This window comes from Mirounga angustirostris, unplaced genomic scaffold (genome assembly GCF_029215605.1).
Source record: "Mirounga angustirostris isolate CCGP_5_RB_7025 unplaced genomic scaffold, mMirAng1.0.hap1 SCAF_13, whole genome shotgun sequence".
Lineage (NCBI taxonomy): Eukaryota > Metazoa > Chordata > Mammalia > Carnivora > Phocidae > Mirounga > Mirounga angustirostris.
In genome coordinates, this window is record NW_026991721.1 from 61,790,813 (window position 1) to 61,811,770 (window position 20,958).

Genomic DNA, 20,958 nt, shown 5'->3' on the forward strand with positions numbered 1-20,958 from the left:
CTGGAAAGCGCATAGGACTAGCATTCAGGAGGACCAGGATCTAGCCTCTGCTCAGTCACATACTAGACATTTAATCTTGGGCTCTCTTAGCCTTGGTTTCTTGAGCTATAAAACAGTGTTAACAATACCTGCTCTGCATGCTGTAGGTTGCCGTGAAACTCACAGGGCAATGGATTTGGAAGAGGTCTGAATACAAAAATTACCACTGTCCTCCCTCCAAGTCACTCTGCTATAGTGTTCACAAAGAATGACAGCAAGCTCTCCTTGATGCTCAGGTGAGAAGCTATCCAAATTTAGATTTAAATAGCATTTCCTAAGATAATGTTTGCCAGAGCTGAATCCAGAGTCTCCCATCCAAGAGCCTTCTTCCAAGGCTCACAAATAAGCCTTGCCCTGGACTAGGTGCTTTCTTATCTCACACTATAATTTCACCAGGACAGCCCCCTCGTACAGACCAAACCTGTCAAAAATTCATATACAGCATCTTACCTTTTCCAGGCTCACCCCAGTCCTCTTGACCAAGGCCTGCAGCCGGGCAATAGTTTCATTCTCCTTGAGGAGCTCATAGGAATGCAAAGGGGAGCCTGCGATGTTCCCATTCCTCTTGTCAGAGACAAGCTCAGAGGCCCGGAGCCTCTTCAGCTTGGAGGCACTCTCGCTGCAATGAAGGTTCCCTTCAGGGGGAATGCCAAATGCCATGAGAATCTCAGAGACTTCCTGGACAAACTCCAACTTGTTGGGAAACTGAGGCAGGTCCTCTGGCAGCTCAATGAAGTGGTTGTCAATGTCCACAAAGCAGAGGTTAGCCTGGCAACCAAAACAGGATGAGTGTGAACAACTCCAGAGCATTGAGAGCATTAGGAAGGAAGAAGGTTTAGAAAGGATAATGAACAAGAGAGAGAAGAGGAAATATCTGAAATTGGCATGTATGAGATACAATATAAAGAAATGGGGCTCAGAAAGGAAATTGACCTAAGTTCCAATCTTCCCCTGCCACTTTCTCGGGAAAGTTACTTAACCTTTCTGATTCAGTGTCCTCAATTATAAAATGGAAATAAAGAGATAAAAACAGTTATCTTAGAGAGTGTTAAGGATTCTGTGATGACACAGATATTGAGCACCTAGCACAAAAGTCACTACAAAAGAGACATATAGTAAATGCTCATAAAATGTTTGTTGAATTCATGAATTCTTATAGTAGTAAAGAGAACACCAGGAGTGAGTCAGAAAGTCTAGGTTCCAGGTCTGACTCCAGCACAGTATCTCCCTATATGACCCTGAGCATACCATTATCCCTTTGAGCCTTAGTTTTAATTTGTTAAGATTTGGTGGCTGGTCTTAATTATTTCTGTGCTTTGTTCTGGCTTTGAGGCTGCTTCTGAAAGGATGTACAGAGACAGCACTGTCATACACTGCTGGTGAGGCAGGTAGTATTGATTAACAAAGAAAAACTTGGCAATATCTATCTACTCTTATTTTACAGACAAAAACTGTTACAGAGAGGTTAAGTAACTTGTTCAAAGTCACACAGCTAGTAAGTAGAACTGGGATTTGAACTGAGCTAGCCTGACTTAGACATACGCTCAAGCTCTTAACCCTCTGCGCTCCTGTCCTTACATGTCCCTACACATTTCTTGTTCAATTTAATTTAAATATTTTATAACTCCTGTCCCTACTGGTATTTCCTTATAGCTATAAATTAGAAAAGCCTTTTAAAAAAAATATTTCTCTTATAACCATGAGCCTGTCTAGCCAAGACAACTATCATTTCCTTCACTGCAGCGCATTATTATATGCTTAAGAGTGTTTCTGTTTCAAGATGAAACCAGAGAGAGAGACAAACCGTAAGAGACTCTTAATCTTAGGAAACAAATTGAGGGTTGCTGGAGGGGAGGGGGGTGGGGGGATGGGTAACTGGGTGATGGACATTGGGGAGGGTATGTGTTGTAATGAGTACTGGGTTATTATGTAAGACTGATGAATCACAGACCTGAACCCCTGAAACAAATAATACATCATATGTTAATTAAAAAAAAAAAGTTTGAGAACCACTGATCTAAAAAAAGGGATCTGAAATTTGCTGAATGAATTAAACATAATACAGAAATAAAAAAAAGAGCGTTTCTGTTTTATGTCCTTCAACAGATGAATGGATAAAGATACACACACAAACACACACACAGATACACACAATGGAATGTTACTCAGCCATCAAAAAGAATGAAATCTTGCCATTTCCAACGACATGGATGGAACTAGAGGGCATCATGCTAAGTGAAATAAGTCAGTCAGAGAAAGACAAATACTGTGATTTCACTCATATGTGGAATTTAAGAAACAAAACAGATGAACATAGGGGAAGGGAAGGAAAAGAAAAAGAAAATAAGATGAAAACACAGAGGGAGACCACAAAAGACTCTTAACTCTAGGAAACAAACAGGGTTGCTGGAGGAGAGGTGGATGGGGGGATGGGGTAACTGGGTGATGGGCATTAAGGAGGGCACTTGATGGCATGAGCACTGGGTGTTACATGCAACTGATGAATCACTAAATTCTACCTCTGAAACTTAAAAAAAAAAGTGTTTCTGTTTTGTTCATATAACAGAAATGATAATGTTACCTATGCCATAAATTTGAGGATTATGAGACAATAAATGTTCAGGCCCATAGTACATAACAAATGCTAATTAACATTGTTATTATTACTGTGGAAGATAAAAACTTCAATGAATGGATATCATATATAACAATAATATATGATAGGAAAATTTCACATTGAAAAGATGCTAATAATCACCCTACTTATTTGTAAATTTAATGTAAATTTTTTTCAAAATTCCAGAAAGATTTTTTTTTTGAAGGGAGTGTCTGATGAATTAATTCCGAATCTTGCCTGAAAGAATAAAATAGCCAAAAAATTTTTGAGAAAACACTTGCCTTACTGAATTCTAATATAAACATAAAATAATAATCTGTTGGAAAAGAAGAGTCTTGAACAGACCCATGTATGTGGATGGATCATTCAATAAATGTTTTCGGGACAAACGGCTATACATTTAGAAATGTTAAAATAGAATACCATAAATAAATGAGATAGATTGAAGATTTAAATATAAAAAATAAAGCCATTCTATTTTCTTAAAAAGAGTATCTTTTAGCGATAGATACTGAATATATTTGATTGACATTAACACTGCTGTGTGAGGTTTGTTTAAAAATAATCCAGTAGAGGGGCGACTGGGTGGCTCAGTCGTTGGGCGTCTGCCTTCGGCTCAGGTCATGATCCCAGGGTCCTGGGATCGAGCCCCGCATGGGGCTCCCTGCTCCGCGGGAAACCTGCTTCTCCCTCCCACTCCCCCGCTTGTGCCCCCTCTCTCGCTGTGTCTCTCTCTGTCAAACAAATAAAATCTTTGATCAAAAAAACAAAAAAACAAAAAAAAATAATCCAGTAGAATGAGTGAGGACAGGGAGGTCAATACAGAAAGAAGAGTAGCCATGAGTTGATGATTATCACAGAATGATGGATGCTAGTCTCTTTACTCTTATATGTAATTCATATTTTCCATAACAAAAAGTTTAAAAAGTTAAATAAACCCACAAAGTATTAACACAACTATAAAAGATCACTGCTCTATGTTAAGGTAGAGTTGGGCTTTCTAAAACTTTATACAAGGCTAAAAACCATAAAGGTAAATACTGCCATAAAAAAATTAAAAGATAAACAATCTAGGAAACAGTATTTGCCATACATAACACAAGGTTAATAGCCAAAGAAAGCACTGAAACAAAAATAATCCACCCAACTGAAAAGTGGGAACTCGTTATGGAAAGCAAACACAGAAGAACTTTCAGTTAATTAACTTCAAATATATGAAAAGATGGGGGTGCTTGGGTGGCTCACTCAGTTAAGCTGCTGACTCTTGATTTCAGCTCAGGTCATGATCTCAGGGTCCTGGGATAGAGCCCTGCATCAGGCTCCATGCTCAGGGGGAGTCTGCTTGAGGATTCGCTCTCTCCCTCTCCCTCTGCTCCTCCCCCAACTCACACACACTCTCTCTTGTGCTCTCAAATAAATAAAGCTTTAAATGTGTGTGTATATACATATACACACACACACACAGATAAAGTTGTTCAATTTTGCTAATAATCCAAGAAATACAGACAAAATATTTTTTACCTACTGGGTTGGCAAAGATCTATAAGATTTATAAAGTCCAATGCTGGCCAAATTACTAGAAAACAAGTATCTCATACACTGTTATTAGGAATATAAAATGAAAACTTTCTGGGGACAATCTTAAAGACATTTTCTTCCTGGGCAATCCAAAAACTAGAACATTACCAATACTTTATCTACCTATACACTCCTCCCCCATCCCATCCTCCAACCTACACATTCCCATCCCCAGGTAACCACGATCCAGAATTCTCTATTTATTACCTTTTTGCCCTTTGTTTTACAATTTATCACATATATATGCCTTTAAGTGTTTGTTTTTTAAATTTATGAAAGAATTGCCATTCCTTAAGTAGTGTTGTGGTACTGCTATTTTTCTTCACTCAATATGAGGTTCCTAAGATTCAGCCATTTTCTTATATGTAGCTATATGATATCCATTTTCATTCTTGTATAATATTCTGCTGTGTGGATGTAGCACAATTTATTTATTAATTTTCCCATTAAAGGGCATTTAAGTTCTTTCTTCTTTATTGCTTTTACATTTTTACATGTTTTCTTGGACACATGTGCAAGATCTTCTCTTGGCTGTATCCTAGGAGTGGAACTGCTGTGTCGTAAGCTATGCAAACATTCAACCTTGTAAGATAATGCCTACCTGTGTCCAAAGTGGTCATAAAAATTTACATTTTTATCAGCAATCTACTGATTAAAATCCTACCACAACTTGGTATCATCAGATTTCTTAAGTTTGCCACTGAAATAGGTGCATTTAATTTATACTTGTCTGGTTGCTAGTGAAAAAAATGTGCAATTTTTGTGCAATACTTGTTCATGTCTTTAGCCCATTTTTCTACTGGGCTGCTTATCATCTTACTGGTTTGTACAAGTTCTTTACAATCTCCTGATGCTAATTCTTTGTAGGTTATATGTGTCACATATCTTTTAGTTTTTATCATTTTCCATTTAAGATGTCTTTCTCTTAATTTAAAAAATCAAATTTATACTCTGGTTTCTCTTCAGACCACATAAACTTTTTGCCTTTTACTAAAAATCAAATTTATCAATCTTTTATTTTAGGGATAGTACTTTCTGTATCTTGTTTATAAAGTCCCTACTCAGAGGTCAGAAATGTACTTATTATCTTTAGAAGATTTAAACTTTTGCTCTTGATTTTATAACTTCTTAATCCATCTCAAGTTGATTTTGTTATAGTGGAAGGTAAGGATCCTTTTACTTTTTTCCCTTTTAGACAAATAATTTTTCCAGCTCCATTATTAAACAGTCCCTCCTTTGGGATAGTACCTCTATTGTATATCAAAGTGCTGATCCACTGATCCTTCTATTTTTACCTGTACCAATAAATAAGTCTTGTAATCTAAAAGAAGAGGTGGGAGGATGACATAAGTCTAGCTAAATATAACTACTCCACAAACTCTCAATCTATTAAAACTGCATGTTTTAACATGTCCATGCATGCATTCATTCAATAAACACTTGCTGGGTGCATAAACTAGTCCATCTACCAATCCACAATAAAAAAAGAGAACTTTCCCATATCTAAGATAAAAAGATTAGAAGAAAAATAGTTTTAAAATTCACTACTTTCTGAATCCAAAGGGGCACATGTACCCCAATGCTTATAGCAGCAATGTCCACAATAGCCAAACTATGGAAAAAGCCCAAATGTCCATCGACAGATGACTGGATAAAGAAGATGTGGTATATATACACAATTGAATACTACTCAGCCATCAAAAAAAAAAAAGAAATCTTGCCATTTGCAATGACGTGGATGGAACTAGAGCGGAAGGGAGAAGAGAGGAAAAAAAAAAACAAGACGACAAAATCAGAGAGGGAGATCAACCATAAGAGACTCTTAATCATAGGAAACAAAGTGAGGGTTGCTGGAGGGGAGGATGCTGGGGGGATGGGGTAACTGGGTGCTGGACATTAAGGAGGGCACACGATGTAATGAGCACTGGGTATTATATAAGACTGATGAATCATTTAACCTCCTGCCTTGTTGGGCGAGGCCATGGGAAGACTTAGCTGCTCTGGGGTAGTAACCACATGGATCCCCAAAATCCCACAAAGTCTTCCAAATCTTTTCCTGCAAGAGGTCACAATGCTCCTTCCCAGCCCTGAGTTCCTAATACCAAATCACAGCCAGCTTCACCCCTAGTCTATCTCCATGCTATTCACTGAAGGGGAGCTCAACACATATGTTACTGGGAAAAGCTACTGAAGGAGTATTTTGAGAAAGGAAAAAAAACAGTAGGAAAGAAAGAAGGACCCAAGATAGAAAGAAGTAACACCCTCTTCTTTACTCTAATATCCTCTGCCTGTTTCCCCTGACATAGCTGTGGACAAACTGCCTCCTTCCTGGACTGAAACCCAAAAGAGACGCACAGGACAAAGAATGCCTCACAAAGGCAGCTCAGCACTTTCCCTTGCTCAGGGACAGCTGAGCTCATGTGTTTGTATAAAAAGGAACAAAGGGCTTTTTCATAGATTTCTGATGCCCCAAGATGGGGTGGCAACTGATGAATTTGGGATCTAAGAAATGTACAATCTTCACCCCTCTAGAGAAAGTCCTTTTTTTTTTTTTTTTAAGATTTTATTTATTTATTTGACACAGAGAGAGCACAAGCAGGGGGAGCAACAGAGGGAGAGGGAGAAGCAGACTCCCCGCTAAGCAGGGAGCCCTATGCGGGACTCGATCCCAGGATCCTGGGATCATGACCTGAGCCGAAGGCAGACACTTAATGACTGAGCCACCCAGGTGCCCCCTAGAGAAAGTCCCTTTTATAAATCAAGCTTGCCCCACCATCCTAATGATGCACCCTTGCAGAGGCCCAGGAGATTTTCCCCAGTTCTGCCTCAAACCTCTTTCTAGCTGCATAAAGATATCACAGGATGTCCATCAAAATGTTAAAAGTAGTTTATCTCTGGGTGGTAAAATCTGAAGTCATTTTTACTTTATTTTTATGCTTTTGTGCACTTTTAGAATTTTTTACTAGAAACATGTATCACTTATGGGGCGCCTGGTTGGCCTGACTGGTACAGCATGTGACTCTTCATCTCGGGATTGTAAGTTTGAGTCCCACGTTGGGTGTAGAGATTACTTAAAAATAAAATCTTAAAATATATATATATAATTTGTGACACATCCCAAAGTTGTCTTTCAGAGATATTATTAGTCTTTACTCATTATGCACACCTTTCAGGGCCCTTTACTCCTTGAGAAAGTTCTCCCCAGTCTATAGTTCCCCAGAGGGACTACACAGGCTCAGGTATTCTACAGGTTATCTGCTAAAAATCAAGGTAAATATCCAGCTATGAAACAACCTGCATAAATATGTGACCTTCAAAGGGACAGTCTGGATGAAGTGGGACTCTGAAACCCGAGAATTGCTTATTAAGTATGCACAGGTATTCCTCAGTTCCACTGTCACCTCTCCTTCCCAGACCACAGGGAGACGCAAAGGATGTAGCAATGATGGAGACTACCGCAAAAGCAGAGACCCCAATACCCAGAACAGAGTGAACTTTTGGGTTTCTCAAACAACCCTTGGTTTCTCAAACAGTCCCACTGAGTCCCCCATTAAGAAAACTGCTGGTCTCCTAGCAGCCTCTTCATACACCCACCAACATGAGGCACCCAAAGAACGATGCTGAGGGATCCTACAGGGAACAGAACTTGCCCCAAATATACAGCAAGCTGATGCTAAATATGAAAATAAAACTGAGAAAACTGGCTTCTTGCCTAGTGACCTACATATTACACTGGTATGTAGCATGCCTCTTTAGCTCTCTACCTCAACCATTTTTTGCTGTTATTCTTATTCTGACTTTACGAAATGATAGATTTATTCTGAAGGTGTGTCAATTTAAATATGCATGTTTCCATTCTCCAAACTTTGATATGTACTCTTCATATACATTTATCAGTAAAACAAATATATATAAAAACCCAATACCCCAACTCAATAATTTTCTCCATCATTTAGATCTTTTCCTCCTTAATTAATCTTGTCCCACTCCAAACAACACAAAGCTCTATAAAATCAAAGCAGCAAAGGAGGTGGAAAGGGAAGAAGCTACAAGGAGGACATTTTGCTTCTAAAACCAAAGGAGAAAGGAAAAGTAGAAATGCATCTGACTATAATGTAAATATTACAGGTGTGATCTATCAGGGTTTCATCAAGGATGCTGCCCAGACATGCCCAACAACATGAGTGAGCCTCAGATCCAATTCCATGGGACCGTGCTCCTTTGGAGGTTTCCTTACTAATATTACTTAGTTATGCAAAAACCTCCCTCCATAAACATTTGGAGGAGGGAGGAAACAGAGCCATGTAACACCAGTGTATGTATACTCCAAAATCTTGTTCCCAGGCCTTTCTAATGACTAAGAAATTCAGAATATGAAAACCTTTCTTCCAAATGGTTTCATACCAGCCACAAAATGACATAAAAAGGTAGACCAGTTCTTTGGGTAATTCTAGAAAAATAAAACAATCTTATTTTAATCATGCTTTAAATCTGCTTTAGAATAAAGAGGAAATAAACAAATACATATTTTTAATTAATTCTTTTGGTATCTGAAACAATAGGAGAAAGAAGCAGGCCATCCTCACAGCAAGAGAGGAAAAGCATTCTCTCAAGGTCTTATCTTGAACAAGGGAAGTTTTCAAAGCTGGCTCAGCATCACAAGAATCACTATGATCATGGGCGCCTGGGTGGCTCAGTCGTTAAGCGTCTGCCTTCGGCTCAGGTCATGATCCTAGGGTCCTGGGATTGAGCCCCACATCGGGCTCCCTGCTCAGCAGGAAGCCTGCTTCTCCCTCTCCCACTCCTCCTGCTTGTGTTCCTGCTCTCACTATCTCTGCCTCTGTCAGATAAATAAATAAAATCTTTAAAAACATAAAAATAGATAAAATAAATTCAGTAGTCCCTGTGGGTAAGCCTGAGGTTTAATACCTACATATCACACTTAAAAAAAAAAAAAAAAAGAATCATTATGATCAGGTCAACTTTTACAGATAAACTTGGCCTATAAGAGAAACCTACTGATTTATTGGTCTGAGTAATGAAATAATTATGGAATTATGTTATGTGGGATTTCCTTAAAATAATAGGGGGTAGGAGGTATAAAAGTAAAATACAATTTAACATGTATGATAACTGTTGAAGCTGGGTGCTAAGAACACAGGAATTCATTATGCTACTCTTTTATGTATATTTTTTACAGAATGAAAAGATTTTCTTTTCTTTTTTTTTTTTTTAAGTAGGCTCCATGCCCAGCACAGAGCCCAACACAAGGCTTGAACTCAGGACCCTGAGATCAAGACCTGAGCTGAGATCAACAGTCAGAGACCTAACCAACAGAGCCACCCAAGCGTCCCTAAAAAAGATTTCCTAATAAATGTCTTGAGAAGTACATAAAATATTTGAAAACCTGCATATGGAAAAGGCAATTCATGATAGTATAAACACAGAGATTACAATGAATGTAATGTCACGATAATAAAGATGACAAATGACATAAACTAAGCTAAATGTTCATTGTTTTTACATTTTTTCATGGAAAGTTATTTGTGTTCCTCAAAATAAAATAAGCTTTGTGACACCACCCTGGGCTCATCCCAAAGCCATTCTCTCTCCAATACTAGAATGGGGTCAGGGGCACCAGCACCCAAGCTCCACATTCCTCTCACCTCCTGAGGCAGCTCCAGCTTTGACCGGTCATCCAGGCCATTGGAATGCAAGCCCATCAGGTATGGGACAGGAGCATCTAAGAAATGTAGGAGAGAAGCCGGGAGAATAGGAACATAGACATGCTGCCACTGGAAAGGAAACATGAGAGCTGTAATTGTCTCCGCCACAGTCATCAGTCTCTGGTAATCTAGGTTAAAAAACAAAACACAACACATACAAACCAGTCAAAAACAAAGTACTCGCTTGCCAAATAGTAAGTTAAAACTTTCAGTACAATTTCACATTTAGAAAGGATCAGGATAAACTTCAGCAAGGGTATGCTCAGAGTGTGATTCCTTTGTGGGTATCAGAAAGACAACCCTGAGACCTCAGTGGACCACAAGCTGAAATACACCCACACATACAGGTTCCTGCTAATAATAAAATTTAATATGGAAATATAGTAGAAATCCTAAATGGCACCTTGCTCCAAATACTAAACCAGAATGTTAAGTAGAAAAGGGTTGGGGAACTGCAACAATAACAGAAGGAACAGTGGCCTGGGTCTTCATTCAGCATGGAAGCTCTTTTACCACCCAGATCTGTTTGCATTCTATAAGGAACTAACATGAGCTCTGCCTTCAAGATCAAGACCAAAGAACCACAAAGCATGCAGAAGCTGGTTTTCCACACTAGCCAAATCTGCCCTCCACCTGGAACTTTTCCTGAATGGCAACAGCACAAATGTGTTATTTTAATACTTCAGTAAAAAGCTTCCCGAGAATTTGAAAGACTCAGAAGATTGACTTTCATGCCTCAAAATTCTTATTTTAGGTCAGAGATCTTAGTTTGGAAGGGAAGGTTTTGTGTTCAATAGCTTTCCTTTAGAACACAATTTCTAGACCCATTTTATAAAAGAAAAAAAGTAATAAATACATTGGCAAAGCCAATAAAATGGACTGGTTAAAATTTTAAAAATTAGTATTCACAAATGGTATAACGGTTTCAGACATTTAAAGACAAAACAGGCACATAAATTTTAAAATCATGTGAGTAATATCCTCTGGAACGGCTGATTTCAAATGAGCTTTCATAAGGGTTAAAGTGTTTTCACATACTAAAAATCCACCCCATCATTTAAACAAATAATAGCTTGGTTCATAAAGGAGTTATAAGTAACAAAAAGCTTTCCCCAAAATGAGGAAGGCTGAGTAAAAAATGAGCAACAGCTGATATGTATCAACTAGGTAGAAGTTTAACAAAGTAGCCCATATTTGCTCACTAATCACGCTTTGAAAATTGCCTATCACCTTACTCCTGGCTAAGCAAAGAAGAGCACAACCTGGAAATAGTTTTTTAACTAATAAGGCAAATATATGGAAATTAATGATTAAAACTTCATCATCCAAACTTAATTTTGAGAGCACTACAGGAAAATGGTTCATATGCTTCTTTGGGGAAACTAAGGCACATGACAGATAAGTGATATAACCAATTAGTGCCTAAAAGTGAACTCAGAGACTGGTCATCAATTAAAAAAAAAAACAAGAACTGGTCTAGCAGAAGGACAAAAGAATATAAGCTTCTCATATTCACTAAAGATCAAGGCAAACTAATAAGAGCTGAAGAAGAGAGTCTATCTCATTTTTCATTGTGCCCATACAAAGCATTGTCATTCCTATATTAAAAACTACTTAGTGAAGATTCCCACCCATCATTCAAGCAACAACAAAAACATTTCCCCAATTACAAAAAAAAAAAAAAGCAATCTTTGAAGAGTTAAATTGGGTTACTTATATGTATAATTTCAGAAAAAGTATTTATTCCCACATGCAAGTCAACAACTAACAAAATTTATGCCACTGCAAGCCTCTTCTGTGGTATCTCCATTCCATGGGATGCCCGTACAACTTGGCTTTTTAATCTTTCTGCTGAAATTCTTCTGCTCGATGACATTCCATCATTATTAAGAAGAATTCTAATGAGGGGAGCCTGGGTGGCTCAGTCAGTTAAGCGGCTGGCTCTTGGTTTCAGCTCAGGTCATGATCTCAGGTTGTGAGATCGAGCCCCTTGAGGAGCCCTGCATCAGGTTCCACTTAGCAAGGAATCTGCTTGAGATTCTCTCACTCTCCCTACCCCCCACTCACACGTGTGCTCTCTCTCTAAAATAAAAATAAAACCTTAAAAAAAAATTCTAAGGGTTCTCGAGACCTCAATTCTTCTATTTTTCTACATATGTCTGTAAATAATCTACTCAAGAGCAATAATCTTGAGAATCTCAGACATCTTAAGAATTTATTTTAAAATTCAAAATTAAGATGAATCAAAAGAATGCAAAAATGTGGGAGAAAGCCTTCAAGTAATATTTAAAGCTGAAGGTCTATGTCCCAACACTGGCTCTTAAACACATTTTGAATAAATATTACACTGAAATATCCCATCCCCATCTTCAGTGTGTATACTTACCTACACACACACACCACTGCTGGATTTAAGGGGGGAGCGGGGGGCGGGGCAGGCAGGAGTAGGCCTTTTCAATCATGAGAAAACCAAAAGACTTCCTCCTTTCTTTGCCCAAAGTCAATAAAGCAGGTGCTTTGTATGGCTGGCATTCCTGGCATGTCTGCTCAGGGACGGTAACATCTCACAGAAGGCCAACACAGTTTGAGTGAAGGAGTCCCAAAAATGCCTTTCTCATGAGACTTCCTGGCACTGGACTACTACTTACAGTACCTAGCTACAGTGTCTGCGAACTTCTATTCTATAACCATAAAACAGGGCATCCTAGAGTCTGAAAGAAAAGGCTTTCTCTGCTCCATCAAAGCAGGTTTTCCAATTGCACAGAAATCTAGTTCTGGTTTTTCCCTACCTTTCAAGATAATATCTAATCTAGTATCTAAAACTCAGCCCACTTATTTCTTAAGAGTGGAAAACTTTATTTGCGTCAGATTGAGATCTCTGAAGAGTTCCTTGTGATGCATTTGCAATTACGGGATTCTTAGAAACAAAACACTTCTGGAGGTCAGAGATCATCTCCTCTCTCAAGGCTAAGCCACTTTTCATTTATGTGGTTTAGTTTTACAGACACTAGAAATTTGGAATTGTACAGCCTTTCTAGTCTGAATTGTTGGTTTCTTTTTCTCTACATTTTTTTTATTTTAAAAAAAGCAACATCCCACCTTGAAGGATGGCCTAACAAACAATTCCTCAGGGATCCAGTAATCTGGGGTACCCACACTAGGATGCTGACCTCCAAGAGCTGTAACCAACAGCACAAAACCCATTTCTGTACACCAGTACAAATGATAAAATCAGTACCTCCTCTGCCATTCCCTGTGTCCGTGCTCATCATTCCAAGGTGAAACCAATAAACAGGAAGCAGCCGAAGGTCACGTGCACCCAAAGCGTTCCAATCAAAATCAACTGGAGACACTAAGGCTCTAGGCAATTATGTTCTCTTAAAGTTCCCATAATGTTTAATGAGCAATTACTTTTAACAAAAGGAGATAATGCAAAACATAGTGGGTTGTGAGGGAGGGAGGAATCAGCACGTTTTCATGGCTTGTCTCTGTGCAGAGAAAGACAATAGCTTTGGGACCACTCTACAGAAAATCCACCCCTAAACAAACTACAGGGCCAGTTCTACACATTGGAAACTGAATCATGAACTGTCCTTGCATACTCACACTTCTGTGAAAACTTTATGAATAAGGATGTTTCTCATGTACTCTTTGTTCTTAGGAAACAAAACCTAATCTCTATGTCCCTATATCTCCAAGATACATCATTAAATGAAAGAAAGTGCAAAACAATAATTAGCATGCTCCCATTTGTGTTGTTTCTAAAAAGTATGTATGTTGTATATGCACGATTATGTATGGAAGGAAACAGGAAACAATGGTAATCTCCCTGAAGGAGAACCAGGGGCCAGAAGTGGAAGTCTTACACTTCACTATATACCTTTTTGTAATGTGTTAAAATTCTTACCATGTGATTGAAAGGCTTTTTCCTACATTTTAATATACCATATTTAATATAGCCACTTTGGAAAACAGTGTGGAGATTCCTCAAAAAATTAAAAATAGAGCTACCCTATGACCAAGCAATTGCACTACTGGGTATCTACCCCAAAGACACAGATATAGTGAAAAGAAGGGCCATATGCACCCCAATGTTCATAGCAGCAATGTCCACAACAGCCGAACTGTGGAAAGAGCCGAGATGCCCTTCAACAGGTGAATGGATAAAGAAGATGTGGCCCATATATACAATAGAATATTACTCAGCCATCAGAAAGGATGAATACCCAACTTTTGCATCAACATGGATGGGACTGGAGGAGATTATGCTAAGTGAAATAAGTCAAGCAGACAAAGTCAATTATCATATGGTTTCACTTATTTGTGAAACATAAGGAATAGCATGGAGAACATTAGAAGGAAGGGAAAAATGAAGGGGGGGAATCAGAGGGGGAGAGGAACCATGAGAGACTATGGACTCTTAGAAACAAATTGAGGGTTTGGGGGGGGGGATGGGTTAGCCCAGTGATGAGTATTAAGGAGGATACATATTACATGGAGCACTGGGTGTTATATGCAAACAATGAATCATGGAACACTACATCAAAAACTAATGATGTACTACTGTATGGTGACTAACATAACAAAATAAATAAATAATAAAAATAAAATTAAAATTAAAAAATAATATACCATATTTAAAACATATACATATAGTATATTAAATTTTAACATTAATTTTAATATATCATACATCTATCATAATGTACTTGTTTACTTTAAAGAATATTACAATTAATACATATGTACTCAATACTTCACATAAAAATAGTTCATTGTTCAAAAATATTTGAGAGGGGGCACTAAAAAATTAAGAGATTACTTCTGAGGAGTTGGATTCTAGGTGAAAAAGGTAAACTCAACTTTCTCTGCCTTGTCTGTCCACGCATTATTGTTTTTTAAAAAACTTATTTTTGGTGCCCTGGGTAGCTCAGTCAGTTAAGTATTCAACTCATGATTTCGGCTCAGGTCATGATATCGGCTCAGGTCATGATACCAGGTCCTGGGATTGAGCCCCAAGTCAGGGAATCTGCTTGAAGATTTCTCTCCCTCTCTCTCTGCAACTCCCCCCAGGCAAAAAATTAAATAAATCTTTAAAAAAAAAAAGGATGAAGTAGGGATGCCTGGGTGGCTCAGTCGGTTAAGCCTCCAACTCCTGATTTTGCCTCAGGTCACGATCTCAGGTTCGTGAGATTGAGTCCATGTCAGGCTCCCTGCTGGGTGTGGAGGCTGCTTAGGATTCTCTCTCTCCCTTCTTCACCATCTGCCCCTGCCCCCCAAGCACGCATACACTCTCTCTCTCAAAAAACTAAAGTAAAATATAAATAAATAAATAAATAAACTGAGTACTGCCAAGTGGCTAAAAAATAGTGTGATTGAATTAAGCATATCATGAGGCAATTAAGTAAAAAAAAAAAAAAACAAAACCAAACACTGCAAAAATCTATAGGCAGTCTCCATTCTGGTTCTTTCGCAAGGTTAGTGAAGTTCTCACTCCCCTTTTTAAAAAAAAATGTGGGGTGCCTGGGTGGCTCACTCACTAAGCATCTGCCTTCGGCTCAGGTCATGATCCCAGAGTCCTGGGATCAAGCCCGCATCGGGCTCTCTGCTCTGCGGGAAGCCTGCTTCTCCCTCTCCCACTCCCCCTGCTTGTATTCCCTCTCTCGCTGTGTCTCTCTGTCAAATAAATAAAATCTTTAAAAAAAAATTTTAAAAATAAAAAATAAATAAAATTTTTAAAATGCATCAGGGTGCCTGGGTGGCTCAGTTGGTTAAGTGACTGCCTTTGGCTCAGGTCATGATCCTGGAGTCCCAGGATCGAGTCCCACATCAGGCTCCCACTTGGCGGGGAGTCTGCTTCTCCCTCTGACCCTCCCCTCCTCACGCTCTCTCAAATTAAAAAAAAAAAAATCTTTAAAAAAATAAATAAAAATTTAAAAATTTTTAAAAATGCATCTGGAAAACCTAGTGAATGCATTATGGGTTACCATTTAAGAAAATTTCCATGCAAGAAAAACAATGCAGACAACTGATTAGTGGACCCATAATCAAAGGAAATACCTAGACCTTTCATCAAAAGACTAGTGACTATACAGTCATGTTTTAAGCTAAAATACAATGTTTAATGGATATATATATATACACACACCCCTTTTATGATTATCAGACTTGAATGACTTTCAATTATCCAATCTACTACCCTATTAACTCATATCAGGTAAAGAACTGCTCTACATACAATTTTACAGCACCTGGTAAAAAAAATATGCTATTAAAAAAGCTCTATCTATAGGGGCGCCTGGGTGGCTCAGTTGGTTAAGCGACTGCCTTAGGCTCAGGTCATAATCTCAGGGTCCTAAGATCGAGCCCCGCATCGGGCTCCCTGCTCGGCAGGAAGACTGCTTCTCCCTCTCCCCTCCCCCTGCTTGTGTTCCCTCTCTCGCTGTCTCTCTCTGTGTGTCAATAAATAAAATCCTTTAAAAATTTTTTAAAAATTTAAAAAACCCTGTATCTATATAGACCAAAGAACAAACATTATCCAGGAGTAGGTAAAATGATCTGTACAAGTTAAAAAAAAAATCCTTAAAATTGTCAGTTCAGGGCGCTTGGGTGGCTCAGTTGGTTAAGTGACTGCCTTCGGCTCAGGTCATGATCCTGGAGTCCTGGGATCGAGTCCCACATCGGGCTCCCTGCTCGGGAGGGAGTCTGCTTCTCCCTCTGACCCTCCTCCCTCTCATGCTGTCTCTCATTCTCGCTCTCAAATAAATAAAATCTTTCAAAAAAAAACACAAAACTGTCAGTTCAGGGGCTCCTGGGTGGCTCAGTCATTAAGCGTCTGCCATCGGCTTAGGTCGTGATCCCAGGGTCCTGGGATTGAGCCCTGCATCAGGCTCCCTGCTCAGCGGGAAGCCTGCTTCTCCCTCTCCCACTCCCCCTGCTTGTGTTCCCTCTCTGTCAAGTAAATAAATAAAATCTTTAAAAAAAAACAAAACTGTCAGTTCAGTCATCCAATGGGTTATACTTTGTCTTACAATTTCACCTGCATTCTTTTTCCCTAAGTTACACTTCTTTTCTATTCAGTAGGCAAGACATACAGTGGGCAACACTAACTGTGAGTGGTGATGACATGTTTTTGGAAGGCCAGAAAGATTTTCACCCACCTAAGGTCTTTGAATCATAAATAAAAACTATTTCAAGAAAACCAACCTCAACTGTTTAAACTACACTATTAACAAAGAGCATAACGTACATCCAATAAAAGGCCACTCCATTTTACTGTCAGCCACGCTCAACAATATCCAGGAATTTTTTTGGAAAAATCTTTTTCCTGACCATGCTATAAACATGGCTTTAGGTCCTGAGTACCACTTGATTCTATACACAAATCTTCTCAATCACCTTCAAACCTCTTAAAATTTGTATTGTTGATTGTATTATTGACAGAATAACTCATATTCCAAGAAATTTAAGAAGGAATTCTGATGGAAAAATGTCACCTATCATATTTCTGGTTTTAATCCTCCTTTTCCCACGTCTACAACATCCCCACTGCATTATAGGTACCTAACCTACTGAACAAAATAAAAAACTATGAGTCCATATAATAACAAACAAGGAAAAATAAACATTATTCCTTATAGTACAATGACAATTAATAAATATAGATGGAAGGACACTTGGGTCATGCAGTCAGTTAAGCATCTGACTCTTGTTTCAGTTCAGTTCATGATCTCAGGGTCATTAGATCAAGCCCCATGACAGGCTCCACACTTGGCATGGAGTCTGCTTGAGATTCTCTCTCCCTCTCCCTCTCCCTCTGTCCCTCCTGCTTGTGCACTCTCTCTCGGATAAATAAATGAACTTTAAAAAAATAAATAAAAATAAAATATAGATGGAGCTAAAAAATCACCATTTTGTGACCATCATGGTAATAACTAATTCAGACTAGAATCATCAATGGGTGTTAAATCTATTGGGCAAAACTTCAAAGAAGAACAGTATATTTACAGTTTCAAAGTTAACTCCCCACAAATTACTTACTAATTACAAAGGGAAGAAGGATAAATTTCCATTTAAGAAACTTGGCAGACATAATCTTAACCAAGTGATCAAATTAACATTACCAAAGATGGACAAACTGACATCAAGTGCCTCCTGTCATGATAAAAATACACATTATGTGCCTCCTGATACCATGCACTGAGAGAATCACAACATCACGTCTGTGTTTTATAATGAAAAATGTATCAACTGAATCTAATCATGAGGAAACATCAGACAAACCCAAACTGGGGGACAATCTACAAAATGCCTTGCCTGCACTCTTCAAAAATGTCCATGTCAGGAAACACATGAAGAAGTAAAAAGTAAAAGCAAGGCATGTTACTAGACAAGATCCCGGATCAGGAATAAAAAAAAATTGTAATAGTAGACATTTTTGGGACAATGGTGAAACCTGAATAAATATTATTAACAATGCTACATTTCCTAAATTTGGTAATCATACTATGGTTCTGTAAGAAAACGTCCTTGCTCTTATGAAATAAAAGCTGACGCATTTAGGAGTCAAGGGAAATAGCGTCTGCAATGATTCTCAATGGTTCAGTTTTATGTTCACACATTCACAGAGAGAGAGAGAAAATGAAGACAAATGTGGCCAAATGTTAATAACTGGTGAACTGTGGGAGAGCACACAAAAGTTCTTTGAACATTTCTTGCAACTCTTCCATAAGCTGGAAATACTTCAAAATAAAAGTCAAAAAACTTAAAACCTACAATGACTATGCATCTCAGAGTAACAAAGTCCTTACAATGGTCTACAGTTGTAAAATCTAAGCTCCTGTTAAGTCTAACAACATCTGCTTCTATATTCCTGCTTTCTCACTCGGTACCATCCACCCAGTTTTCTCAACTGTTCTTGAACATAACAAGCACATTCTTGTCTCAAAACCCTTTTATGTGCTATGCCCTTTGCATAGAATACCTTCCCTACAGATATTAACAAGGGTCACTTAGAGAGGACTTAAATTAATCATTATTAAAAATTGGAGGGGCACCTGGGTGGCTCAGTTAGTTAAATGTCTGCCTTTGGCTCAAAAATCTTTAAAAAAATTGGAACTTCCCTTCCCCAAATACCATCCTCTTCCCTGTTTTATTTTTCTCCACAGACCTTATTACCCCTCACACACTATAAACTTTATTTATTTCATCATCCCCTCCTTCCCCACTAAAATATCAGTTCCATTATAGGAAGGATTTTTACCTGTTTTGTCCACCACTGTATCTCTAATCCCTGAAACAATGCCGGGCACATGGCAGGGTCTCAATAAATAGGTACTGAATGAATAAATTTTATGTTATTTTTCTGGTTCATTTAATAAACATCTGTTTCCTTCTGATCTACTTTACTATTTTGTCCAAACCTGCTGCTCACATTCAGTTCACCTCTAATTTATAAAAAACAATTCAGTTATAACAAACAACAGAAAGAAGCAATACATTCTCATTTTCTCAAAGGATCATCATTTGTGAATCCTCAGTTATTACTGTCAGGCTGCAGAAGGGGCAAAAGTAACTGCGGAATGATGGAAAGTCAGCTTTCTAGAACCATCATTTCCTACCCCTCTTTTCAGCATCAATTAGAAGGGATGTCAGGAAGGAACCCCCCCCCAAGCTGAAGTGCCCAGCAAAAGGCCATGATGATAGCCAATTAGAAACTGTGGCCCTCTTGTGCTCCATCAGTTTGCCATCTACCACCTACCTGCAAAAGGTCTGAGTTTTGCTCAAATTGTAACAGCCCCTGACCTTTACAGTCAGTTCCACTGCATTCAATATGGAAAGAAGGGAGGCCCTATGCAGGGAGAAAGCTCTAGTAAGCACTGACTTACGCTGTGAGTAGAGCAGGATTTGAAACTCCAGAAGAGCACAAGTAAAAAGTTGAAACACATTTTCCACCCCAAGCAGTTCAAAGACCTCTTTGACAGGAAAGTCAAATAAGGGAAGCTCATTGGTACTTGGTCTCTGGCAGATTATTGGCCCATAGACCCCAGAAAACTTCAAGGACCGGCCAGGAGGCGGGAGTGGCACCTCATAGAGTACATTGTATATGTAGCTCTCAAGGGGCAGTGGAGGGGGCTGAGGTGAAGTGACTGCCTGGTGAAGTTGTTCCAGCACACTCCGACATGCTTTCATGAAGGACATGGGTGTGATGAGGCAGATGCACTTAGAGACGTAGAGCGTGTCCCGGCTAATGTCATAGGAGTTGAAGCGCTGAAGCTTGGTCCCAGGAGTGCCTTCACCATCCTCCATGCCACTGTAGTCTCGGCCATCAACAGAGGGAGAATGTAGGACATCATACTCAGCATTATGCATATGGTAGAGGGTCTGCATTGCACTGCAGATCTGCTTGCTAGTCACCTCCTCATAAAATGTGAGGGCAAACCCAAATGTCCGAGAGCCATCCTCCCTTGTGATAATAAAGGCATGGAACTGGGGCTCCCTGGGATCAGCCTGGGTCTTGAATGCTAGCCCTTTGGGCATGCATAGCTGCAAAAGACAACAAGGAAACAAGTGGTGAGAACACTCACTGCTGGTCCTCTTTTCAGAATACCATCACTATTTATTTACTCAGAGTACCTACTATGCTACGTGTTTGGGATATCAAGATCAACACAGCAAAACATCTGTCCTAAAAATCTCCCATTCTAAGACATATGAGTAAATAAAATTATAATGCAGTTATCAGGACTACCCAAAAACAAAGTGTTAGGGCAACACAGAATAGACACCCAGCCCAGGAACATCAGAAAAGGTTTCACAGATGAGGTTATATTAGAATTCATCAGGTAGAAAAGGGAAAGAGGGTATTTCAAGGACAAGAAAATTCACAAAAATAAGGAGGTAAGAGAAAGCTTGGAGAATTTAGGTAGATGGTTAAGCATAACAGCATTTACTGGGAAATGATGCTAGAAATATACCTATAAACTAGACAGATACAAC

General features: G+C 38.8%; 1 protein-coding gene across 5 annotated transcripts in view; it reads right to left on the bottom strand.

Moving 5' to 3' along the window:
- The window catches only part of DENND5A (DENN domain containing 5A), a 100,684-nt gene that overhangs the window by 36,771 nt on the left and 42,955 nt on the right, over positions 1-20,958 (bottom strand). For 4 of the 5 annotated variants that reach the window (XM_064577089.1, XM_064577086.1, XM_045894176.3 and 1 more), the window contains exons 4-6: positions 19,848-20,505; positions 9,901-10,088; positions 490-807 (exon numbers count right to left, since the gene is read on the bottom strand). In XM_064577089.1, coding sequence (XP_064433159.1) covers positions 490-807; positions 9,901-10,088; positions 19,848-20,505 — 1,164 coding nt within the window. The remainder of the gene's footprint in view (positions 1-489; positions 808-9,900; positions 10,089-19,847; positions 20,506-20,958) is intronic. The other variant, XM_064577087.1, reaches the window with a different exon arrangement.